Genomic DNA, 27,980 nt, shown 5'->3' with positions numbered 1-27,980 from the left:
TTCAATCAATAGTGCTGCTTCGCCATGTGGTAGGTAGTTCACATGACTCCCTATTCTGTATGCATCAACTTGAGTGGGAGCTTCAAGTTTTAATGGACCTATTTCACCCACCACAATCTTAGTAAGTCAGAATCTCCAGTATAGTTCTCTAGAATGGTGCATGGAGTGTGAAAATTTGATACAGAGATGCCCAGTTTACTTGCATTTAGTGTTTAGATATAGACACTTGAAATGCAGAAGAGGGAGTGCATATGTCATCCTGCACACATGGAGCTTGGATGAAAATGGAAAAATCAGATCAACCTCCTGGAGCTAAAAGTCATCTTCAGTGCCCTCAGAGTTTTTACAAATTAGCTGTCAAAAAAGAGAGATGGACATCCATCTTCCGACCCAAATCAGGAGATGGCCGCCCTTCTTTCGCAGGCACCCAAATCGATATAATTGAAAGCCGATTTTGGGCACCCCCAACTGCAGTCCATCGCGGGGAAGAACAAAGTTCCCGGGGGTGTTTAGGAAGGGTAGCGAAGGCGGGACGAGCGTGCTTAAGAGACGGGCGCCCTCAGCCAATAATGGAAAAAAGAAGGGCGGCCCTAGTGAGAATTTGATCCGCTTTTTTTGGACCCATTTCTTTTAGGTCCAAGTCCCAAAAAAGTGCCCAAACTGCCCAGATGACCACCGGAGGGAATCGGGGATGACCTCCCCTTACTCCCCCAGTGGTCACTAACTCCCTCCCACCAAAAAAAACGAACTTTAAAAACACTTTTTTTGCCAGCCTCTATGCCAGCCTGAAATGTCATACCCAGCTCCATGACAGCAGTATGCAGGTCCCTGGAGCAGTTTTTAGTGGGTGCAGTGCACTTCAGGCAGGTAGACCCAGGCCCATCCCCCCTACCTGTTCCACTTGTGCTAATAAATGGGAACCCTCCAAAACCCCCACAAACCCCACTGCACTCACATCTAGGTGCCCCCCTTCACTATGGTAATGATGTAGAGTTGTGGGGAGTGGGTTTTGAGGGGGATTTGGGGGGCTCAGCACCCAAGGTAAGGGAACTATGCACCTGGGAGGTGTTTTAATTTTTAAAAGTGCCCCCTAGGGTACCCAGTTGGTGTCCTGGCAAGTGAGGGAGACCAGTGCACTACGAATCCTGGCCCCTCCCACAACCAAAGGGCTTGGATTTGGTCGTTTTTGAGATGGCCGGCTTCGGTTTCCATTATTGCTGAAAACCGATGCCGACCATCTCAAATCCACCCAAATCCTAGGCATTTGGCCGGCACCAACCGTATTATCGAAAGAAAAGATGGCCGCCCACCTTTTTCGATAATACGGTCTGTCCCGCCCCTTCGCGCCCCCTTCCTCGGAGATGGGCGGCCATGGAGATGGGCGTCCCCGTTCGATTATCCCGCTCTTGATCAAACAACCAGTGTATTACATAAACAGAAAAGGAGGAACAGAGTCTTAAATCATCTACCAGGATGCACTGAATAACTGGAATTAGGCATTATGTTAAACAATAGGCCTTAGCTTTTCCTATGCCCCATTCCTCTCATGTCCAGAACATTGCAGTTAATAAAGACAGGGTCTCCATGAAAACCTCATTCCCCTGTTCTGGTCTTGAAGTCTGGTTCTCTTGTTTGTATCAGCTAGCATATTCAAAAGCATGGATTAATGAGACAAAGCCAGCATGGATTTAGTGAAGGGAAATCTTGCCTCATCAATCTATTACATGTCTTTGAAGGGGTGAACAAAAACATGGATAAAAGTGAGCCAGTTGATAATGTGTATCTGAATTTTCAAAAGGCGTTTGACAAAGTACCTCATGAAAGACTCCAGAGGAAATTGGAGAGTCATGGGATAAGAGTAACATAGTAGATGACGGCAGAAAAAGACCTGCACGGTCCATCCAGTCTGCCCAACAAGATAAACTCATATGTGCTACTTTTTGTGTATACCCTACTTTGATTTGTACCTGTTCTCTTCAGGGCACAGACCGTATAAGTCTGCCCAGCACTATCCCCGCCTCCCAACCACCAGCCCCGCCTCCCACCACCGGCTCTGGCATAGACCATATAAGTCTGCCCAGCACTATCCCCGCCTCCCAACCACCAGCCCCGCCTTCCACCACCGGCTATGGCACAGACCGTATATGTCTGCCCAGCACTATCCCCACCTCCCAACCACCAGTCCCGCCTCCCACCACCGGCTCTGCCACCCAATCTCGGCTAAGCTCCTGAGGATCCATTCCTTCTGAACAGGATTCCTTTATGTTTATCCTACGCATGTTTGAATTCCGTTACCGTTTTCATTTCCACCACCACCCGCGGGAGGGCATTCCAAGAATCCACTACTCTCTCCGTGAAAAAATACTTCCTGACATTTTTCTTGAGTCTGCTCCCCTTCATTCTCATTTCATGTCCTGTAGTTCTACCGCCTTCGCATCTCCGGAAAAGGTTCGTTTGCGGATTAATACCTTTCAAATATTTGAACGTCTGTATCATATCACCCCTGTTTCTCCTTTCCTCCAGCGTATACATGTTTAGGTCCGCAAGTCTCTCCTCATACGTCTTGTAATGCAAATCCCATACCATTCTCGTAGCTTTTCTTTGCACCGCTTCAATTCTTTTTACATCCTTAGCAAGATATGGCCTCCAAAACTGAACACAATACTCCAGGTGGGGCCTCACCAACAACTTATACAGGGGCATCAACACCCCCTTTCTTCTGCTGGTCACACCTCTCTCTATACAGCCTAACAACCTTCTAGCTATGGCCACCGCCTTGTCACACTGTTTCGTCGCCTTCAAATCCTCAGATACTATCACCCCAAGATCCCTCTCCCCGTCCATACCTATCAGACTCTCACCACCTAACACATACGTCTCCCATGGATTTCTATTCCCTAAGACAGGGCTGAGACGTGGGAGCACGGAACGCGTTAGCCGCTACAGCACTCGAGCTTCCGCCCAGGATCGCGACTGACAGCTGAACCGCTTCAGGCTGCCTTTGCTTTGGCTTCAATTTCAGCTGTTCCTCTGGTCCCGCCTTCATTTCCTGTTTCCGGAAGGGCGGGACCACAGGAACAGCTGAAACTGAAGCGAAACCAAAGGCACTCTGAAGCAGCATCCACCCGTGCTCCCCTTTACTCTTGGCGGCGCAGCAGGTAAAAACTTAACAACAGGCAGCAGTAACGAAGGGGTGGGCCTGCAGCACACGTCCTGCTTGCAGTCCGAGGCCACAGAGACCAACAGTGGGTGCATGGGACGAGATGGGGGGAGGGGGTCCTGAGAACAGGTGGGGAGGGGGTCCTGAGACTAGACATGTGGGGGTCCTGTGACCAGAGCGGTGGGGGTGGAGGGGGTCCTGAGACCAGAGCGGTGGGGGAGGAAGGGGGTCCAGAGAGCATAAAGGGGGGGACAGGAGTCCTGAGAGAGGGGGGGGGGGGTAGACACTCACTCACTGACACACTCTTTCTCTCTGTCACACACACACACACAGTCTGTCTCTCTCTTTCTCACACACACACTCTCACATAAACATACATATACACACTGTGTCTCACACACTCTCTCTGTCACACAAACACACATACACTCTGTCTCTGTCTCACTAATTCTCTCTCACACACACACTCCATCTCTCACACACTCTCTCTCACATACACACTCTCAAACATACACACTCTGAGGAAAACCTTGCTAGCGCCCGTTTCATTTGTGTCAGAAACGGGCCTTCTTTACTAGTATTATAATATAATAATATAATATCCAATCTTGGATAGCCTAAAACTGCTTGGCATCATAATTGACTGCAATCTGACACTTGAAAGTCAAGTAAATTCCACTCAATGCATGGAAACAAATCCACTCAGTGTGGAAACTTAAACGCATGAAACATTTCTTCCCACGAGACGTATTTCGCAACCTAATACAATTTATGGTACTAAGCCATTTAGATTACTGGAATGGAATCTATGCAGGTTGTAAAGAACAACTAACAAAGAAACTTCAAACCGCACAGAACACAGCAGCCAGACTGATATTCGGAAAACCAAAATTTGAAAGTGCCAAGCCCCTTCGTGAAAAACTGCATTGGCTTCCCACCAAGGAACGTATTGCCTTTAAGGTTTGCATTCTTGTCCACAGGATTATTTATGGTGAAGTTCCTGGATACATGTTGGACCTCATAAAATTACCACCCAGAAACAGTACCAGCCTATCCAGGACTTATTTAAATCTGCATTATCCAGACTGCAATGGACTTAGATACAAATCAACTTCTGCATCCAGCTTTTCTTTTTTTTTTTTTTTTTTATAAGATTTGCCAATTTCTTACAAGCATATCACTTGTTACAGAAAAACAGCATAATACAAACGTTAAAGAAATAAGTATAAGGAAAATTATAAATGCTTCCTTAGACCTCAAATTGAGGGGGGTGTTACAGTTTAGTGGAGTTTTATACAGGCATAGTAACATAAATATGTAGAAAATGCAGTTTATGTGTGTAATTCGTCACATGTCATTTAACTAATTCTAGGTTAAGCTGTTTCATGTCCAGAAAGGATTTTAGCTGTTCTGAGTCATTGAATACATACTTTATTCCACTAAACCTGACCAAGCATTTGCAAGAGTAAACTAACAAAAATGAACCACCCAATTTAAGAACATCCTGTTTCTCTCCCCAGCTGTTCTGGCAAGCGGCGAAAGCAGTTCTGAGGGGGGCGGTGATTGCGTTTACTGCAAAACGGGAACGGAAAATTAACGGGGCAATTATACATCTAGTACGTAGACTTGGGAAAGCCAGACGCCGATTTGTGGCGGTTCCATCGAGCTATAATAAGGAGCAGATGAAAATAGCTCAAGTAACGCTAAACTCACTACTACATGAGAGAGCCTTGAGAGCCCTGGCGGTTGAGAAATTCCGCTTCCAGAGATATGGGAGCAAATCAGGTGCCACGTTAGCAAGAGTAGTTAAAGCCTGGGGTGGCCCTAGAGCGATAGTGGCTGTGAAAGATAAGTATGGGCATATTCAGAATGGAAGGGAAGGAGTAAAAAAGGTATTCCAGCAATTCTATAGCGACCTATATAAAAATATATCCCCGCCATCATTGGAGTCGGTGACAGAATATTTGCGGAGGGCCAGAATGATGACACTGAAGGCAGAGGAGGTGGAAGTCCTGAATAGGCCTATCACAGGAAAGGAACTACAAGATATAATTAAGTCTCTCCCTGCGAATTCAGCTCCAGGCCTGGATGGCTTCTCGAGTGAATTCTATAAAATCTTAAATCCACACATAGTAGGCCCCATGCACTCATACTTTGAGGAGGTAGTAGCTCAGGGACAGTTCCCGGCTTATGCAAATGAGGCACTGATAACCTTGCTGCTGAAGCCAGGAAAGCCGGAGAATCAGGCTGGTTCTTTCCGGCCCATTTCTTTAATCAATGTTGATACAAAAATCCTAGCCAAACTACTAGCAAACAGAATACAGGAGTGTTTACCTAGCCTTATCGGTCAGGAGCAAGTGGGTTTTATTCGCAATAGGCATTCAGGAATCAATGTGAGACGACTACTGTTGGCTCAGGCTCAGATTCAGCGTTCAGGCGGAGAGGCGATGCTGGTTAGCCTGGACGCTGAAAAAGCTTTTGATAAAGTAGGATGGGATTATATGTTTGCGGTGCTGAGGCATGTGGGTGTGGGGGGTTGGGTTTATGGGGCTATCCAGTCACTATACTCAAATCCTCGAGCGGCCGTGCTGGTTAATGGGTCTAGAACACAACAGTTTCCTATCGCGAGGGGGACTAGGCAAGGATGCCCCCTCTCTCCGCTCCTTTTTGTGCTATCTATTGAACCCTTGATCAATACTATTCAACGGGGAGAGGGGGTGCCAGGGGTGACAGTTGGTGGAGAGAAAGTAAAGGTGTTAGCCTTTGCGGACGATCTATTGATAATATCAGAGTCCCCGAGGGTGGCATTGCCAGCGCTGCTCGAGGAGATAGAATGTTTTAGTACACTCTCAGGGTTTAAAATTAACCGGGAAAAATCACACATAATGAGGTTACCCGAGCGACTGGATGGCCCCGGCCCAGACGATTTTTCTCTGCAGAGAGCAAAGACAGAGATGAAATACTTGGGTGTCTTAATCCCTAACACATTAAGTGATTTGTATGAGATAAATATTCAAAAACTAATGAAGGACACAGCGAGGAAACTTGAGCAGTGGCGGGGCCTTCCTATCTCTCTGTCAGGGCGTATAGCACTGTACAATATGATGATTATTCCCTGCTGGTCATATACCCCTACACCTCACTAATAGGGATGAGAAACGAGTGAATGGAATGTTGAGAAAATTTTTGTGGAGGGGAAAAAAGTCGAGATTCCCACTGGAAAGTATGTATGTCCCGAAGGAATATGGTGGAATGGGCCTGCAGAGTGTGAGACATTTAGGGATTGCTTGTGCAATGAGACACGTTACAGATTGGTTCCGCAACTCTGCGGACTTCTCAGCCACCACAATGGAATTACGGCTGTTTACACCCACAAACTTTAGCAGTTGCCTGCATGGGAGTGGAGGGGCCTCTTCAATACTAAACATCTCAAACATTCTGCCGCAAGCACAAAAGGCATGGAGCTGGATTTGTAGATTACATCAATTTTCCCCAAGAGTCACTCCACTGCTGCCAATCTGCGGGAATCCTGAGTTTCAACCTGGCTTGATATATAGAATTTTTGAACAATGGAAAACGCGAGGTATAATCTATATTCTCCAGATTCTAACGCGAGAAGGAAAGCTGCAATCATTTCAGAAGTTGCAAGACCGTGGTCTGCTCCGCCCCAAAGATTATTTTCATTATTGGCAGTTATTGCACTATACGAAGAGTTTGTCTTGGGAGGCCTTGGCGGAGGACATGCAGGAGGAATTACCAATGGCATTCTCGTTGGGATCACAACAAAAAGTTCCATTGAGGTTCCACCTCCGACATATCAAAGACACAGCTGCAGAGCCAGATTTCAACAAATATGCTGAGGCCTGGAGCAGAGACCTGGAGGTAGTCATTTCAGCCGGACTGCTCAAAGAACATGTGTTGGCCCTTAACAGAGTGTCACCTTTAACAGACTACTGGGAATTACAATACCGTTTTGTGTTTCGGATGCATATGCCGCCTCGACGGGCGTTTCATGTGGGGGTTTCCCCTGATGGGGCATGCCCCAAGTGTCATTTTGTTGGAGCGACTTTGGGGCATATGTATTGGACTTGCCCGGTAGTGAAGAATTTCTGGATGGCCTTACTAAAACAGGTTTCAACCTTGTGGAGAACTAGATGGTCACACTCTCCGATGCTGTTATTCGGGAAGCCTTGTCTACAGGCTCCCCGGCCAAGAGGGCTTATTTTATTTGTTCAGCGAGCCATACTGATTGCAAAAAAGACTATTTTAGTGGACTGGTTATCCTCAAGAGGCCCCTCACTCCAGAACTGGCGAATGCGGATGGTGCAACTATTACGTTTTGAGAGAATGATGATAAAAGATGGAAACCCGATGGAGTTGGATAAATTCTGTTTGAGATGGGGCCCGTTTTTGGACTCTTTGCCCCCAATAGCTAAGAGTACCCTCTTGAACATTTGACTGGCTCGAGGAGCTCCGGACATTCATTCCCAGATTGCTTACTGAGACACAGGGAGGGGAGGGTGGGATTGAGTCGATAATGATGTACCGACTTGGGGGGTCCTGGGGGGACATCTGAGTCCAGTCCCCCGGGGACTACCCCATTCGGGACTTTGCCTTTCGCCATTAAGCTTGGACACTCAAGGGAGGGAAGGGAGGGAAGGGAGAAAACTAAAAATTGGTGATGATGTTTGGTGATAGTATAACTGTGAAGTAATTATGTTATTGTCAAGTCTGCTACTTACCTGTTGGTGTGGATTACTATTGTGTGTCATCAATAAAAATGATTGAATATAAGAACATCCTGTTTCAATGCCAAAAATAATTTTCTACGTTCTTGCGTTACTTTAGTAACATCTGGAAATATCCATACTTTTGTTCCATAAAAAGGAACCTTTGAAAATTTAAAGTATAATTTCAATATTGCATTGAGATCTTGTTCAAATACCAACGAAACCAAAAGAGTGGCTCTTTGCGGAACTATTTCAATGGATTGTTCTAGAATTTCAGACAGATTGTTAAAGTCTATAACATCCAAACCTTCTTTCTTTTCTTCTTTTCCACTTAATCTTGTTGGAAGATAATAAATCTTATTTATAGGAGGAATAAGTTCTTGAGGCATTTTCAAATTTTCTTGCAGGTATTTTTTAAATAACTCAATAGGTGTCTTGTCAGGAATTTTAGGAAAATTAAATACTCGAAGGTTCAATCTTTTATTAAAATTCTCAATCTGTTCAATTTTTCTATGCATTGTCAAATTATCATTTATCACCGTCACTTTAAATTCTTGCAATTGATCCATATCTTTTTTAAAAATCTTTTAGTTGTGTAGTCAGGTCTTCTTTAACCGTTCCTAAATTTTTTGCCATGTCCTCAATTCTCAGAGATAAAGTATTTACCTTGTCTGAAGCATTTTGAAGAGTGGAATCCATCTTACTCAACTTCAGCCAGATCCTCTCTAGATTAACCTCTGGAGTTGTTTCGGGTCCTTTAAACCCAAGGACCTCTCTCTCCTGGCTACTTTTCTGTGGCATGGGTCCTCCGTCTGCTGGCTCCTTATTCCCCTTATCGGGTTCTCGGATACCTGCTCCCCTCACCGCTTCTGTAGCCGGGCACGGAGGGCATCTAGAGTCGGGGGCGGGGATAAAGATGTCTCCAAGGCCATCAGGGGCTCCGCTCCACCGGATGCCCCTGCAGCAGGCAACCCCGTCCCTACATTCTGCGACGGGCGGGTCAGGAAGCGCTCCATGCTACCCTGGAGTGGAGAGGAGGAAGCTGCGGGCGACGGTGGAAGCCTCATGGCTCCTTTTCGTTTTGTATGTGGCATCGGCAAAGAAGAAAAATGCTTCACTTTCGAGCAGCAGGGAGCGATCTCACCGAACACGCTCACACATCCGGCATCTTGGTAACGCCCCCCTCCCCCCCCCCCCCCCCCCCCCCGCATCCAGCTTTTCTTACATAAGTACACAACTGTGGAACGCTTTGCCCAAAACCATGAGATCTATCCATAACCATCTTAACTTCAGGAAACTACTGAAAACTAACTTGTTTAAGAAGGCCTACCCCCCTGATCCAAATTAACTTCCTACTTCATGCAACACAACAAAATATGGACCGTACTAGGTTTCTATAACTACCCTCTCTTTATTTCCTTGTTGTTTTATACTGATGTTTATTACATGCTTTCTACTGTACTATGTATTTGTGTTATTGAACCAGAGTCTACCTCTATGGTATTGTGTAAGCCACTTTGAGCCTGCAACTAAGTGGGATAATGTGGGATATAAATGTGTTAAATAAATAATACTAGGCGACATAAACCTTCACCTAGAAGGTCCCAACTCAGCCAATGCACGCGCATGCAAATACTTCCTACAGTCCTGGCATCTCACATGGCCTCACATTCAAGCTACCCACACCAAAGGTCACACACTGGACCTGTTATCATACAAACTGTCCACAGATCAAAACCTATCATTAACAGGTATCAAATGGTCAGAAGCACCTTGGACCGATCATTACAAACTGAACCTATCCTTAAATTGGCGAAAGAAGGACTCAAATCGTACATTAGAACAGACAACTTAGTTCGTGTTGTCCATTCGTTGTCATATATCTGTTGCCAGAGTATTTGTGGATCTATTTGCTCTCTCGTAGTATGACTTCAAACACTACCTCAACCACTGGGAGGCTAGATGCGGAAGCGTACTAAATGAAATAGCACCCTTAAAAACAAGAATATCAAAAAGACAAAACTCGGTACCATGGTTCAATGAAGAACTAAAAAAACTCAAAACACAATCCAGAAAACTTGAACGAGCATGGAAAAAAACAAAAAATGAAAATACACTCAATGCATGGAAACAAATACACAGAAAATACAAATATGCAATTAGACAAACCAAAAGATCCTACTATAAGACTAAACTTGGACTGGATAACACAGATCTTAAGAAAATATTTCAATTCGTAAATAAGTTACTGGACACCACCCCAGTCACTACATCCAACACAGACATCCCATCCACAGACGAACTGGCTGCCTACTTCAAGGACAAATTAACAAAACTACGCAGCACTCTTCCTCATCACAACACTGAGATCAAAAACTTCTTCGATGATCTAGACCTAATCCCAGGTGGATACCCAGCCGACCGTATCTGGTCCACATTCAATCTACTCACCATTGAATCAGTTACACAAACGACTCACAGATTCGCCAACACCCACTGCAAACTGGACACATGTCCCAGTCATCTACTCAAATTTGCCCCAAGCCAATTCATAGAAGACCTCACACTCCACCTAAATTTCATGCTACAACAAGGTCTGTTCCCCGAGGAATATGGTAACATATTACTTACCCCAATACCAAAAGACACTAAGAAAAAGACAAATGATCTCACCAACTACCGCCCAGTTGCGTCCATCCCTCTAGTAGTAAAATTGCTGGAGAGTTTGGTGACCAAACAGCTTACGGAATACCTGGACAAGCACTCAATACTACATGACTCACAATCAGGATTCAGCTCCCACCATAGTACCGAAACTGTCCTAGTCACTCTCCTGGCCAAATTCAAACAGGAAATAGCCATAGGTAAAAGCATACTCCTCCTTCAATTCGACATGTCGAGCGCATTCGACATGGTTAACCATAATATACTACTAAGACTCCTCGGCCACATCGGGATTATTGGAAATGTACACAATTGGATGAAGGGCTTTCTAACCACCAGAACATACCAAGTAAAATCAAATTTAAACATATCACCACCGTGGAAAGCAGCCTGTGGAGTACCCCAAGGATCACCATTATCACCAATACTTTTCAAAATGATGATGATCCCATTGGCAAAGTCCTTATCCAAACGAGGCCTTAACGCATTCATCTATGCAGATGATGTTACAATGTACATTCCCTTCAGACATGACCTGACTGAAGTAACCAATGAAATAAACGATGGCCTGTACATCATGAACTCTTGGGCAAACTCATTCCAACTAAAACTGAACACTGAAAAAAGTCACTGCCTTATCTTCTCATCTCAACATAACTTCAAACCCACAACCTTACCACACCCCAGGACACACACTCCCTATTTCAGATAGCCTAAAACTACTCGGAGTAACTGTTGACCGCAATCTCACTCTCGAGAGCCAAGTAAAAACCATAATAAAGAAAATGTTTTACTCAATGTGGAAACTCAAACGAATAAAACCTTTCTTCCCGAGGGATACCTTTCGTAAACTAATACAATCAATAGTCCTAAGCCATGCAGACTACTGCAATGGAATCTATGCGGGATGCAAAGAACAACTCACAAAAAAACTCCAGATCGCCCAAAATACAGCAGCCAGACTGATATATGGTAAAACACAATTCAAAAGCGCCAAACCCCTTCGAGAAAAGCTACACTGGCTCCCAATCAAAGAATGGATCATCTTCAAAATCTGCACTTTAGTCCACAAAATCATTTACGGCATAGTCCCAGGAAACATGACAGACCTCATTGATCTACCACCTAGAAACAGACTCGGATCAGCACCTAAACCTACATTACCCAAACTGTAAAGGGCTAAAATACAAAACAACTCACGCATCTAGCTTCTCCTACATAAGCGCACAACTATGGAATGGACTTCCGTTTGTAGTGAAAACAATACATGACCACCCAAACTTCAGGAAATCATTGAAAACCCATCTCTTCAAAAAAGCTTATCCCACCGATCCAACATAAATCCTCACACCCAGCAACACAACATAATCAAAGATCGTACTGGACAATTTACATCCTCTTCCCCCTCGACCCCATGACGCCTGATACACTTCTACCTCATGTGACCACAACACAGTCTTGTATTTGTTATCAACCATAATGGCAAATGCCGTTATGATATTTTGTAAGCCACATTGAGCCTGCAAATAGGTGGGAAAATGTGGGGTATAAATGTAACAAATAAATAAGTGCATCACTTTGCATTTCTTTCTCATTGAATTTTAATTGCCAAACCGTAGACCATTCTTCTAGCTTCCTCAGATCCTTTTTCATGTTTTCCACTCTCTCCCGGATGTCCACTCTGTTAACAGATCTTTGTATCATCCGCAAAAAGGCAAACTTTACCTTCTAACCCTTCGGCAATGTCACTCACAAATATATTGAACAGAATCGGCCCCAGCACCAATCCCTGAGGCACTCCACTACTCACCTTTCCCTCCTCCGAGCGAATTCCATTCACAACCACCCTCTGGCATCTGTCCGTCAACCAGTTCCTAATCCAGTTCACCACTTCGGGTCCTATCTTCAGCCCGTAGTATCCTATTGTCAGTTAAAAAATGGTTAAAAGATAGAAAACAGAGAGTAGGGTTAAATGGTCAGTATTCTCAATTATAATCCTCGGGGCACTGACAGGTTTGTAATCCACAGGATACCGCAATTCCCCGGATCTCCCACCTGTGCAATCTTCTTACAAGGAGAAACACTCTCAATCCCTTATGCTTTCTCCTCTTTCTGGCCCCAGTGTCCAGTTTCTGCCCCAAATGGGCCCCCTCAGCTCAGACCTAGGCAGCAGCCTAGGCTGCAGCTAAGACATTATATTTTCCACTGGGGCTACTTTATCCGTCCCTTTCTAGCTTTCGTTCCCCCACTTGTACTGCAGCTCATCCAGCTGCTTGGGTCTCTGAGCACTCTACAAAGTCCGCCCTTAATGTCAGGGCAAAAGTCACTCTCGGGCTGAAGGACACCCACTTCAGCCTTCTCTCTCCCCTCCCCATATGGGGAGGAGGCCGCTTGTATCTCTTCCCCACGCCTCAGGTCCTGTTACCTTTTTAGGGTCATCAAAGTTCCCCTTATTCACAAACTCAGGTTAAACAATTTTTCCCTTTCCTTTCTATCATTCAAACACAGTCCTTGGTACGCACAATCCACTGGTTCAGTTTCAACCTTTTCTTTACTCCCTTCTATTTCTGCCTGGGAAATGAAAGGGGTCCCACCCATTCCTTGTCAGCTCCAAACACCTGACAACCTCCCACACGACCCCAGTTGAAACTTTCACCTACTGTTAGATTGCTGCTGTAGCCACTTCTTCCCTCCTTTTATTGTCAAAGAACCATGATGCCACGAGTCCTTTCAGCTGCCCACATTTGACTCGAGCTCCAGCAGAAATGTCCATAGGCTATCTCTCTGGGATCTCCTCTCTCTCTAACTATCCTCCACCTTCCCCTGCCTGCCAGTCCATGGGTTCTTCTACCACACCACCTCCAAGCTGTCTCCCATCCTCCTGATCACCTCCACCCAGCTGTCTCCTATCAGCCTGATCAAGCTACTACTACTACTTAACATTTCTTGAGCGCTACTAGGGTTACGCAGCGCTGTACAGTTTAACAAAAAAGGACAGTCCCTGCTCAAAGGAGCTTGCAATCTAAAGGGTGAAATGTCAAGTTGGGGCAGTCTAGATTTCTTGAATCACCTCCACCCAGCTGTCTCCTATCATCCTGATCAATCCCCCTCAGATCTTTCTCCTTTCCCCTAGGATTCTGGGACTCTTAGTGTAGGTAGCACTTCCTGGTCCTACCCGGTGCCTCCCTTAAGAACTGCTGGGACTTGTAGTCTTTTGATCCCAATGACCTCAATGGGGAAGAAGACAAGCTGCTGTCCCGGACTGGCCTGGATATTTTGTTTCTGGACCTTCCGGCTCTGTACTCCCGTGGGGTTTTAGGGTACAAAAGGGACTTTCCCCTTCCTGCTCCCCCGGATTCCCAATCTGCGCTCCCTGCCTGATCACACAATGAAGAAGGGTAGTTAGTGGGGTCCCCCAGGGGTCTGTGCTAGGACAGTTGGTTTTTAACATTTATAAATGACCTAGAGATGGGAGTAACTAGTGAGGTAAATAAATTTACTGATGACACAAAGTTATTCAAAGTTGTTAAATCACTAGAGGATTGTGAAAAATAACAAGAGAACCTTATGAGACTGGGAGACTGGGCGTCTAAATGGCAGATGACGTTTAATGTGAACAAGTGCAAAGTGATGCATGTGGGAAAGAGGAACCTGAATTATAGCTACATAATACAAGGTTCCACGTTAGGAGTCACAGACCAAGAAAGGGATCTAGGTGTTGTCATTGATACATTGAAACCTTCTTAGTGTGCTGCAACCTCATCTCAAATATTGTGTTCAGTTCTGGTCGTCACATCTCAAAAAAGATATAGTGGAATTAGAAAAGGTGCAGAGAAGGGCGATGAAAATGATAAAGGGGATGGGGTGACTTCCCTATGAGGAAAGGCTAAAGCAGCTAGGGCTCTTCAGCTTGAAGAAAAGACAGCTGAGTGTAGGTATGGTAGAGGTCTATAAAATCATGAGTAGAGTGGAATGGGTAGGTGTGAAGCATCTGTTTACTCTTTCCAAAAATACTAGAACTAGAGAGCATGCGATGAAGCTGCAAAGTAGTAAATTTAAAACGAATCGGAGAAACTTTTTCTTCACTCAACATGTAATTAAACTCTGGAATTCATTGCCAGAGAATGTGGTAAAGGCGGTTAGCTTAGTGGAATTTAAAAAAGATTTGGACGGCTTCCTAAAGGAAAAGTCCATAGACCAGTATTAAATGGACTTGGGGAAAATCCACTATTTCTGGGATAAGCAGTATAAAATGTTTTGTACTTTTTTGGGGATCTTGCCAGGTATTTGTGACCTGGATTGGCCACTGTTGGAAACAGGATGCTGGGCTTGTTGATGGACCTTTGGTCTGTCCCAATCTGACAATGCTTATGTAGTAGACAGAGCACCAATTTGCCTGGAAGATTTTTCATCATTAATATGGCATGATTGAGGAAGAATATGTCCCAGTTAGATTTTTTAGAATATCCACAGTGAAATATGTGTGAGGGAGATTTTCATGCATTGTCTGCAGTACAGGTTTGGGAACCACTGATCTAGGATATTTTACATTCCGGTTCCCTGGCTTTTCTGTCCTCATATGTGCATCCCTACATCCCTTCTAGGACATTGTGTTCCAGTCAACAGCAGCTGCTGGTTATTCCCACCTATCGAGTTGTGCCTTTATATACCTTTCGCACTTCCATGTTTAATGTTAGGGGCCCCTACTAATTGGAATGCTTTACCGTTAGTTCTGCGAACATTAGATTCTGTTCTTGAATTTAAAGCTATGCTCAAAGCCCACTTCTTCCATGCAGCCCTCAATTGTTTCTCGCTCTTTTGAGTTCAACTGGCTGATCCAGTCGAGGCTGTTGGCTCACAGCAGAACTCTCTGTTTCTATGCTTGTTTTGTCCATCTTCCTTATAATTTTCGATTATGTGTTGCTTGTATGCCTGTTGTACTGTTATGCTCTTTTTGACTTGTACACCGCTTTGATGGTCTTGACCCTAAATGGGATATCAAATAAACCTAACCTTGTTTTTTTCCATCTGATTTTATAACTGCTTAGCTGTAGCACTGGTTTTCACCAAAAAAGGTAAAGTAGAAGTTGGCCTCCCATTTTATGAGGAGTACAGATTCTCATTGCACCCCTCTATAAGAACCCAGCACATCCTCTCTGTAAATCCTTGACTACTTGAGTAGTTTTGGTGACACTGTTGCCAATTAAATGGAAGCTGTCTGTTTACTTTTGTTTTTCTGGATACTAAATAAACTATACTATACCTCTCTGCTCTTGTATGTGGCAGGACAGCCCTAGGAGTGAAGAGAGTGGGAAATCTACCATCAGCCTGCACAGCTACCGAGCTCACTTGCGTGAACTGACGCTGGAGGTATTCACTGTCCTGCACTGTGGCCTGCTCACCAGGTCTGTTCTGGATACTGAGATGCACACCAAGGTGAGTCTATATCAAAGCCTTTGTTGAAACTGCGAGAGCATGTTTACATATTTATAGTCAGATTTAAAAACAGATAAGACCATTGAACCCAACCTTGTCTAACAGATAATGCTATTTGGTATCTAGGGAGAGAAGAAAAAGAATATTTAGCATCTGTAACCAATTCTACAGCTGAATGAAAAAGATTGCTAGTGTGATAATTTGCTTTCACTTAATTTCATTACATTTATGAATCATTTTTTTAAATCACAAAAGGTTGTGCAGCAGCAAACATTATTGTAGGTAAACCCATGGCTACCCTTGGCTCAGCTGAAATGCTGCTCAATCTGTTACCACTGAGTTTACTGCAGTAGCTCATGAGTAAATTCTGGTGCAAGGATTTAAAGATTCTGTTGCACATTTTCATGATCATGTTTTACTGAACATCTTTTAATAATTTAAATAGTTAACTTTAGAAATGTAATTGCTTTTCAATATTTTTTTTATTTTATTCCAAACCATAAATACATAAACATCATCAACATTAACAACCACAGCTTTAATAACCTTGATAACTCGTGTTGTTCCTTCATGGTGATCTAATACTTTGATGCACAGGTCAGTTGTCTAGTTATAAAACCCCCTCATTTCCATTCTCATCCTACCCCTTTCCCTACTCCCAATGCCCTTAGTTACAAATTTAACAGATAACTGCAAGTTGTGTGAGGTATACAGTCTCAAATTGGTGACCAAGTCTGTTGGTATATCTTCCATGTCCTAGGAGAACCTTTTGTGGCATCTAGTCTCTATTTTCAACAGATGAAAATCTCATTTTTCCATGCTGTCCCTGATCAAAAGAAACACTTTTTGCATGTAGGTCCCAAAGCCACACAATTAGAAAACAATTGTATATCCATTCTCAGTTGTATCCTCTTACCAAGAATAATATTAAGATAATTCAATATTCGCTTCCAAAAATCTTCAATTCTCTCACAAAATCAAAACATATGTGAAAAAGTGGCCATAGATGTTTGACATTTAGGACACTCCACTGATTCCAAAAGTTTTGCCAGAAAGGCTTGATGAGGTGATTATTTTTTTAATCATTTATTTATAAGTTTTCATTTTACAAGGGTCACTTGCAAACAGTAATACAGAGATGACTGTACATTAATACAATATTAGAGGAAAACAATCCCAACTAGATAAATGGATTGTATACAATCTTTCTGTTTCTTAGACCACAAAATAAATAGGGAGAGTGAAACAAGACAAGGAGATCAATTAAACAACAGTAAACAAAGAAAACGTGGTATTAACCTGATTATCCCCAGTTATTATTTATCTGAATCATTATTCCACATTGATTGTCTGGGAGATCAGAGCACCAAGAGAAGAAATATAGATGGAGAAAAGAAGAGATCCCAAGAAAGAACCCTGAGGGTACTCCAGCCGATAGTGGGATGGAAGTGGAGGATCTACTAGAGCATACACTGTGATGGGGGAGATAAGAAGAAAATCAAGAAAGAACAGAGCCCTGAAATCCAAGTAAGGACAGCATATCAAGGTGTAGGTGGTGGTCAACAATGCAGATAGATCAAGAAAGATGAGGATAGAATAGAGACCTTTTGGATCTGGCCAACAACAGGTTATTCGTGACCATAGCAATGGCTGTTTCAGTTGAATGTAGAGGGCGAAAGCCAGATTGAAGTGAATCAAGAATAGATTGAGATGAGAGAAAGCCAGGACAACAGTAGTGAGCAACACATTCAAGTAGTTTGGATAAGAAAGGAAGGAGGGAGATAGGGTGATAGAAGGACAGATAAGGTCCAATGACGGTTTTTTTTAGGCGTGGTAACACTACAGCATGTTTGAAGGCATCAGGAACAGTTGCAGTGGAAAGTGAAAGACTGAGGATATGACAGACAGCAGGGATTACAGTAGAAGAGAGAGTGCTGAGTAGATGGGTGGAAATATGCTTATATTACTACACTTCTAGATTACTGTAATGTCATTTATGCAGGCACCACAAAGTCAAATCTAAGACGTTTACAATTGATACAAAATACTGCAGCCTGTGTTATTTGTTGAGCATCGAAATATGACAGAATTACACCACTTTTATACCAACTTCACTGTCTTCCGATTGAAGACAGAATAAAATTTAAGATCTACATTCTGACATATAAAGTGTTACGTTTATCAATTCCATCGTATTTAGCAAATCTTACTATACCATATGCACCAATACGCACTCTTAGATCGCTTACAGATAATAGGTTAAGTAGAGGAGTGTGGTAGCCGTGTTAGTCCACTCTTAAGGTTATCAATAGAAATCAAACAAAATAAAACATGGAAAAGAAAATAAGATGATACATTTTTTATTGGACATAACTTAATACATTTCTTGATTAGCTTTCGAAGGTTGCCCTTCTTCGTCCGATCTGACGAAGGGAGGGGGGAACCTGAAACTCGGTCCCCTAGAACTTGGAGGGAGGGAGGGAGGGGGATGACCCTGGAGGGAGGGGGGGGCGACCCTGGAACTGGGAGGAAGGGAGGGAGAGAGGGGGGGACCATGGCACACACTCTCATTCTCACACACACACTCTTCCTCTCTCACAGACACACTCGCATCCAGTCTCACTCTCTCTCTGTCACACACACACTTGCACATTCACTCTCTCTCTCTCTCTCTCACAGTCACTCTCACACACACTCTCTCAAACATACACACTCTCTCAAACATGCACACTCCAAGGAAAACCTTGCTAGCGCCCGTTTCATTTGTGTCAGAAACGGGCCTTTTTTTACTAGTTATAAATATTTAGGTTTGGTATAATTGTTATTATTATTTGTTTTTATCTTTTGTATGGTTGGTTTGCTGTGCTTTCCCATCAGTTACTGGATTTCCTAGATGTTATGGTTTTTTTGTGTGTTTTTAATGTTTCTTTTTAACATGTAAACCATTCTGTTTTGCCAAAGCAATATAAGTACATAAGTAATGCCACACTGGGAAAACACCAAGGGTCCATCGAGCCCAGCATCCCGTCCACGACAGCGGCCAACCCAGGCCAGGAGCACCTGGCAAGCTTCCCAAACGTACAAACATTCTATACATGTTATTCCCGGAATTGTGGATTTTTCCCAAGTCCATTTAGTAGCGGTTTATGGACTTGTCCTTTAGGAAACCGTCTAACCCCTTTTTAAACTCTGCCTAGCTAACCACCTTCACCACGTTCTCCGGCAACGAATTCCAGAGTTTAATTACGCATTGGGTGAAGAAAAATTTTCTCCGATTTGTTTTAAATTTACTACACTGTAAATAAATGATAAATAGAATCAGAGGAGCAGCTGGTCAGTTTGGAGGATCTGGGTTTCCTAGCCCATTATAAACCATAAAATTGTATTTCTCTGTTTATCACCCTCCTTTCACCCACCCACACCCATCCTGTTAGAATATCAATGAAATGCTTTGATGTCCCCATGCATACCTCCTACCCACCCTGTCAGACTGTCAAAGTAATGCTTGGATGCTTCACTTATATATACTATCTGCTACCACATTTGCTTATTTCCAATCTGACAAAGAAGGGCAACCTTCGAAAGCTAATCAAGAAATGTATTAAGTTATGTCCAATTAAAAAGGTATCATCTTATTTTCTTTTCCATGTTTTATTTTGTTTGATTTCTATTGAGGATGAAAGCGAATGTGCAGTTTTCTCTTTAATGATTTCAGAAAAGGAGGCAGGGGTTGAAGAAGGGTTGACAATGGACTTGGGGAAGGAGAGGTGGAGGTGATTTGGTTGAGAACTCAAGGTTAATCTTGCGAATCTTATCATGACAAACTTAAGAACAACAAATAGCCAGGAGTCCTGAAAAAGTTCAAAGGTTAACCTTCTAATTTGTTTCTAGTAAATGTATCATACAAACAGAGAAAATGATGATATGACTTATTCAGTCTGTCCATATCTACCATCTCTTCCTCTCCCTGAGAGATCTTGTATATTTGTCCATGCTTTTTTGATACAGTCTTCATTTCTACCACATCTAGTAGGAGACTGTTCCATACACCCAGCTCCATTTTCATAAAGAAATATGTTTTTACATTGTTCATGAGTATATCCCCTTTCACTTTCATCCTATGCACTCTCATTCCAGAGCTTCCTTTCATTGGGCCTCTAATAAATAACATAGAACTGGCCTTTCAGAGGCCAGTAGATGTTTGCAGTGGAAATGTTGATGTGTACATTATTTGATTGCTGTTACATTTTCACCTTCTAGGAGGGGGATTGGTAGGAAATTACTAAGATACTGCAGGCCATGGTGACCTTGATGCTGAGGGTGGTAGTATTTAGATCCTCACTCGCTGAATTGTCTCCCAGCTGCCAAGGTCTGACTCTTGGATAGTCTAGTTGCCATCACACTGCAACAGGCACTGAAAAAATTATGCACTAAATAGTATAACAAAATATTAGCTTATCAGGATATTGAAGAGTATCCCAATTATTAAAAGAAATGTTATATCCATATGCTGCAATTTAAAAAAAAAGTACCATGATGATTCAAGCTACTAGTACGAGTACTGTATTTTTTTTTATAGAGGCATATGGATTAACATTTAATAATCAGAATACTCTTCACTATCCTGGTAAGCCAATATTTTGTTGAGGCATCGAGGAGTTGATTAGTAGCTTTTATATTTCCTTGCAGGCACTACTGTATATTTGGTGTCACTGTTAGTCTTACTTTGGAATACCTTTCAACCATACTTTATACTATATACTATAAGGTAGATCCTTCACCAGGTTATATGTGTTGTGCTCTTTAGGATCACTTGCACAACTTTTTTCTCTTCTTAAATTACTTCTCTTCTTGCACTTTTCGTTTTACAATTCACAACACACCATGCTTTATAATTTACTGAACACACATAATTTATTCCTCCACATACACCATACGTTTTATTGGTGCTCAAAATTACACGTGGATGTTTTCATTTAGCTTTATGTACTGCAGTGTACTATATAGTTTACCATTATATGGACAAATGTATATACTCACACTTTCATGGGTTTTTGTGTCTTTTCTCTGCTTTGGTCTCAGATCAAGCTTTGATTTCTTCCTAAGATTGTTTATTTACTCTCACCTTTGGTTTTTGTTATGTACTATTTTGTAATAGGGCTTCAAGCTAATCGCGATTAAAAAACAATAATTGCAATAAGTGATTAACCACCCTCCCGCTTTCCCTCCTCCCCTGTACGCCCAGTCCGTCATCTCTTGCTCCTGTTCCGGACCACCAGCAGTGCTGTCCTCTCCCCCCCTCCCCCCAGTTACCTTGTTAGTTTTCTTGCAGTAAATCTTCTCCCTGCAGCGGCCGGCAGCATATTGAAATGGTGCCTTGGCCTACACCGGGCCTTTCCTTCTGACCCGTCCCGCCCCCTTATGATGCAACTTCCTATTTTCAGAAAGGGTAGCCGGGTCAGAAGGAAAGGCCCTGTGCAGGCCGAGGCAGCATTTCAGTATGCTGCCGGCCACTGTAGGGCAAAGATTTACTGTAAGACAACTGATGAGGTAAACTGGGAGGAGAGAGCTGTCACCAATGTCTGGGAGAGATGCCGGGAGGGCAGTGGGAATTTAGGGAAAATGCAGGAGAGGAGGCATATTTGAAAGAGAGAGACAGAGAGAAAATGGGTGAAGGCACAGGGGGGCACATGGAGGGAGTGAATGGGAAGGCACGGGGGGGGCACAGTGAGAGAATGGGTGAAGGAATGGGGGAATGGAGAGAGAGAGAATGGGTGAAGGCACAGGAGAGTTTAAAGAGAGAAAATGGGTGAAGGCACAGGGCGCAGGGAAAGAGAGAGTGGGTAAAGGCACAGGAAGAAAGAGCGAGAGAATTGGTGGATGCCCCCCCCACTCAAAGCTACAATACCTATTCAATGGCTAGTGAGATAGCTGAAGTCCCGCCAGCTGACGAAATCCACTTCCTCCTCGTACTCTCTCAGGAGCACGGAAGTCAGTGGGGTGCCTCCAGCCACAAACACTTGCACTCCCCAAGCATGCTTAGTTTGTGCATAAACTGAGCATGCTTGGGGAGCACTGGCATGGATGATTTTTTTTCAGTATACTAAAAAGTAGGCAGACAGACAACCAATGATTTAAGATACATTTCTTCCTCAAAATGCAGGATTTACTTTCTTCCCCAAAATGCAGGATTTACCTACAAACAATTTATCCCCTCTACTCCTATATCCCATAGTACCAGTGGAACTCAAAAGTACCCCTTGTGTGGAGACCCAGGGCGATAACCCAAGACCAGGGATATATATTGAAACAGATCATCACAAAATTTGTGAATTGTGCTACATTGCCATGTACCATGAAAGAAGGAATTAATCCCTGCCTGACACTTCGGACAGCAGACAGTCTCTATGCAACCCGCTAGGAAAGCACAGTATTGCGAGAAATAAGCCCTATGAATAGTACGAAAATGGCATTTTTGTAACTCAGCATCATGAACCAGGTGAGGAATCGCTCAAATAGCATCTGCAAACAAGAAGCACAAATAGCCCTTCCTGAGTCTTTCCCATAGCTCCCTCACCTTCCGAAAATCCTTCAAATGTTCGCCCTTAGATAACAGAGACTTGGCCTAGGACATCACCTTCAAGAAAACCTCTCAGTTGTTCTCCGAATCTAAGGGATAAACTACCTCTAGGCAGGGAAGAGATAAGCTGCAAGTAGGCGAAGCAATCCACCAGTGCAGCCCCACATCTTAGTTGCAAATCAGGAAACGTGAGGAAAGTGCCATCCTCTTTTACGATAAGTTCCACAGGAAAGACGCCCTGAGCCCTCCACCACCTAAATACTTCACTTTCCATTCTGGGGAGAAGCTCCGCATTACCCATTATAGAAATCAAAACACTACTAGTAATTACTTGATTCCACCGAGGCAGCAGCTCCCTCCACGTTGCCCATAATGGCCTATAGAGTAAGATCAATGAATCCAGGAAGGTAGTTGGCCCAACTCTGTGTGAAGAAGATGCCAGAGAAAGAAATAGGTGCTTTCAAACAACACATCCTTAAAATTGTCTAAGCTTGGGAGCCAGTCTCTTAAATGTCGTAGAAGACATGCTTGATTATATCGATTCAAATCAGAGATACCGAAGCCCGCCTGTTTCCAGGAGCTAATCATGCAATTCCAGGCCATTTTGGTTTTCTTCCCCCCGCCCCCCACACACACACACAGAACCTCGCAAGAAGCCTTTGCAAGGCCTTAAGATCTTTGCTCAACAAGCGAAGGGGCAGATACTGTAGCATATATAACCATCGCGGGAAAAGCACCATACAATATAAATTAGTGCGACCCAACAAGGATAGGGGCAACATTGTCCAATGATCTAACTGTTCCTGTGTTCTTTGAAGTAGCCTACTGTCAGATATGTTCCTGTGCTGAGCAGTGTACTGCTGGGTGTGAAAAGACATGGACCCATGTTCTGCTTGGCGGCCGAGCAGCCCCGAAGTTCACCCCTGGTGACCGCAGGTCCCCGAGGGTTGAGTCCCCAGGTGCAGGTGGCCGACAGGACTTATACTGAGAGGCCAGGAAAGGGGCACCCAGAGAGACCAGCCAGAGGAGAACAGAAGGAAGAGGTTCAGGAGCGGGAGTCACCAGGTCCAGGAAAGATATTCAGGCAGGCAGTAGACAGGAGAATAACCAGGTCCAGGCAGGATATTCAGGCAGGCAGCAGACAAGAGAGTAACCAGGTCCAGGCAGGATATCCAGGCAGGCAGCAGACAAGAGAATAACCAGGTCCAGGCAGAGTCTTACAGGCAGGCAGTAAGCAGAAGAGTAATCCAGGTACAAGCAGGGTCTTTACAGGCAGGCAGCAAACAGAAGAGTACGCTGAAGAGAAACGCTTACCCAAGTAGAAGCCAAAGCAATGAGGCAGAGGGAAAGTGTCCCAGAAATAGTGCAGGCTTTCTGACGTAGACAAGAACCAGCTGAAGAAGAGAGCTTCCATAGGTCAGGTAGGCAGAGGGAAAGTCAACACAGGTGCATGGTAGCAAGGCAATTAAAGAGCCTGGAAGCCAGGCAGAGAGAGCAGAACCAGGTGCATGAGAGCAAGGCAATCAAGGAGCCTACAGCCAGAGAAGAAGTACACAGACATGGCTCAAGGCTGAGCCAGTCAAGTGTGTGTGTTGCCAGGACCCTGCGCAGCCCAAGGACGCCACTTAAGTTGAGGTAGGGGACATGACACCTATCAACATTTAGAGCCGACCAGAATCCATAGTCAAACGCACTCCCAGAGAGCAAAAGGAGTCCTCCGCCCAGTGCAATGAAAAAGGGTGAAGGCACAGAAGCCTCTGTTCAAAGAAGCTTCTGATTTGTCCAGACTAAGCCAAAACACCAAGAAATCACCATTTTCTTTAAAACTCTCCAGCAGGACAGGAAGAGAAGAACGAGGCTGAGAGAGGAACACCATCAAATCATCATCGAAGGCCGCCAATTTAAAGACCATGGCGCCATCTGTCATTCCCCTTATCTCTGGGTTACTAAGGATTTCTCAAATCAGAGGGTCAAAAGTTAGTACAAATAAAAGTAGTAACAATGGGCACCCCTGTTGCATACTTCTACTAATATCAAATGGATCAGACAAGATTCTGTTAGCACAAACCTGGGCTTATGGAGCTGTATATAGTGCCTTGACCTCGCTAGAAAATAAACCATCCAAACCATAGGCTTTCAAGAACCCAAAGAGGAACCCCCACTCTACTCAGTCAAAAGCCTTTTCAGCATCAAAGCTGATGAGCAGAGCGGTGACCTCTCCAGACTACATCAACTCCAGAGCTGCCACTATCCACCGCATGTTTTTAGAAATTGTGTGCCCATGCGTAAAACCCACCTGTATGTGGACAAGGCCATGGGCCAGCATATTAGCTAGGATCTTGGCCAGTAACTTGACCTCATAGCATTCTGTTCATTGTTGTGTTCATTTATTGTTATTCAGTAGTCTGGTTGGTTCAGTGGGGAGGAACTCTCTGAAAAAATAGGCTTTCAGAAGATGTAATTGTCCTTCAATTTTAGGTCTTTTGTTAGTGTGTTCCAGAGCTTGGTGCAAACATATCAGAAGCTGGACACGTATGTTGATTTGTATTTAATGCCTTTACATCGAGGGAAGTGGAGGGTTAGTTAAGATCTCGCTGATTTAGTTGTTTTCCAGATTGGTAGGTCTATTAAGTTGGTCATATAGCCTTCAGAAACAGGGCCTCTGCGGACAGAGAGAGTTCATTGTCTCAGCCAGTGGCTGGAAAATGCAGGGAGGTTGAAGTGGTAATATTTAGAGTACTCAACCATGTACAGAAGCAGGACATACTGTACAGGTGATCCGAAGCAGTAAATTGTTGCATTTTGATGGCAAACCTATTTTGTTTCCAAGAGTATTTGGCTGGGGTCTCAGCTGCCTGGAAGGAATTTTCACCGGTATGCACCAAACATGTGCAGAAGAAGATACCTTTCACCTTAGCATATCCTGCCCATCTTCACATTTTAAACAACGGGTTAACTACAGTGTTTGACTCTGCATCTGAAGCTGCTAAACATGTGGAACAACTGGATTTTTTTGAGTTCGTTCAGAGACCATGATTTCTGTTTCCAGGGATGAGCTTTCCTATTTTTAGTATGCCATGTGACTTGCTGCTCATGGATTCTACATTTTACTGGCTAAAATGGTTCAACAGAGCACGAGCCTTACCAAGATTTCTATCTTGAGGAATTCCTGGAGGGAGCTATTACATAGTGATAGGGATATTACACAATGTGATATCAGGAAAGGCTAAAGAGGTTAGGGCTCTTCAGCTTGGAAAAGAGATGGCTGAGGGGGGATATGATTGAGGTCTATAAAATCCTGAGTGCAGTAGAACGGGTAAAAGTGAATTGGTTTTTCACTCTTTGAAAAAGTATAAAGACTAGGGGACACTCAATGATATTACGTGGAAATATTTTAAAAACAAATAGGAGGAAATATTTTTCCACTCAAAGAATAGTTAAGCTCTGGAACTCGATGATGGAGGATGTGGTAATGGCGATTAATGTATCTGGGTTAAAAAAAAAAAGGTTTGGACAAGTTCCTGGAGGAAATTTCCATAGTCCATTATTGAGATAGATATGGGGGAAGCCACTGCTTGCCCTGGGTTTGGTAGCATGGAATATTAATGCTCTTTGGGTTTCTGCCAGGTAGTTGTGACCTGGATTGGCCACTGCTGGAAGTAGGATACTGCGCTAGATGGACCATTGGTCTGACCCAGTATGGCTATTCTTATATGCTATATCGATGGACCCTATAAGGGCTGTGTTTCAGCAAAACAAGCCTTCATCAGGAGTCCTCAATAAAAAAAAAAAAAAAAAAATAGGGCTGCATTTCCAATCGCGATTAATCACAACTTCCGGTACAGGCATAGAGAGGTGAAGACGGAAGTAAGAAGGGATCCCAACATTCCTAACCTAAACTGCAATTTATTGTGGACTTAGCCTTAAGTGTTCTGAGTCAGTGAGTTTGGAAGCATTTCCCAATTGATAATCTTGCCTCTTTTACCCAGGAAAACCATACTTTATGGCATCTCGCCTGAATCGCAGTGACCGAGAGAAGGGTTATTTAGGAGACAACAAAATGGCTGATAAAAATGTGCCTACCTCACTCTCGCCTAGTTCTGAGTGGGCGGCTGAGATTATGGCAGAAGTGCAGTCAGCCTGGAGTACACAGTGGGCAACAAATTGCAATTGATAATAGATAAATTAGATACCATGGGGCAGAGATTCACGACTCTTTCAGCAGACCTTCAGGCAGTGAAGCACTGAGTTGGAGAGGTTGAGGACACAGTGCAAATACTGGAGCATGATAAACCCCAGGTGGAAAGGAAGCTGTGGTGCTTAGAGGAAATTGGATGACTTGGAAAACAGAGTGAGAAGGAGCAACCTTTGTTTAGTGGGGCTGCCTGAGACTTTGGTGGAGTGTGATTTGCATCGTTTTCTGGAAAAGAGGCTAATGGAGTCTTTTACAACTTCCTTTTTTTTTTTTTATTTCTGCATTGGCAGGTTCATTGTGGGTTACAAGAGTCTGGAGTTGATTGGTTACAGTTTGTATAGAACAAGGCTACAAATATATAGAACAGTAAGATTAACAGATGTCTTAACTGTGACCAGCTTCATGTGTTTATATTTGCCTCAGGCAAGCACATTAAGTTTTTGGGATAATTGGGTCAGGTAGGAATGTTTGGGATGAATTTGCTTCTTATTTTCTTCATTTGGATCCTTTTTCCATTCTTTGAAGGATGTTCTTTTGGCTCTAATAGCCTCTTTCACTTCAACTTTTAACAATGCTGGCTGTCATGTGCCCTTCTTTCCACCTTTGTTAATACTTGGAATACATCTGGTCTGGGCTTCCACTATGTTATTTTTAATCAACGTCCACCCTGATTTAAAGTCCTAACCTTTGCTGCCAACCCTTTTAGCTTCTTTTTAACCATTTTCCTCATTTTGTCATAGTTGCCCTTTTGAAAATTAAATGTTGCTTTGTGACTTCACTCCAGGTAGTAGCTCAAACTTCATCATGTTATGATAACTGTTTCCCAGTGGATCCAACACCGTTATCTCTAGTACCGTTATCTGCACTACACCAAGGACTAGATATAAAATGGCTCCCCCTTTTTGTCAGTTCTTGGACCAGTTGCTCCAAGAAGCAGTCATTCATTACATCTAAGAATTTTACCTCCCTAGCTCTTCCTGATGTAGCATTTATCCAGTCAATATTGGGATAATTGAAATCACCAATTACTATAATGTTGCCCAATTGCCAGCTTTCCTCATTTCTGTAAACATTTCTTCATCTGCCCATTCTGTCCTGGCAGACAGTAGGTCAGCCCTACCTTTATACTCTTTCCCTTCACACATGGAATTTCTATCCACAAGGATTCCACTCTGCTGTTTCATGTGGAATATTTATTTTGTTTGACTCAATTTC

At 43.5% G+C, this 27,980-nt stretch overlaps 1 protein-coding gene across 3 annotated transcripts in view; it reads left to right on the top strand.

Annotated features, from left to right (window-relative positions):
• The window catches only part of FANCD2 (FA complementation group D2), a 763,224-nt gene that overhangs the window by 538,425 nt on the left and 196,819 nt on the right, over positions 1–27,980 (top strand). For all 3 annotated transcript variants that reach the window (XM_030205444.1, XM_030205445.1, XM_030205443.1), the window contains one exon: positions 15,841–15,990. In XM_030205444.1, the coding sequence (XP_030061304.1) occupies positions 15,841–15,990 (150 nt within the window). The remainder of the gene's footprint in view (positions 1–15,840; positions 15,991–27,980) is intronic.

This window comes from Microcaecilia unicolor, chromosome 6 (genome assembly GCF_901765095.1).
Source record: "Microcaecilia unicolor chromosome 6, aMicUni1.1, whole genome shotgun sequence".
In the NCBI taxonomy this organism is placed as follows: Eukaryota; Metazoa; Chordata; class Amphibia; order Gymnophiona; family Siphonopidae; genus Microcaecilia; species Microcaecilia unicolor.
The sequence above is the reverse complement of the archived record's forward strand: the minus strand, read 5'-3'. Positions and strand labels throughout refer to the sequence as shown.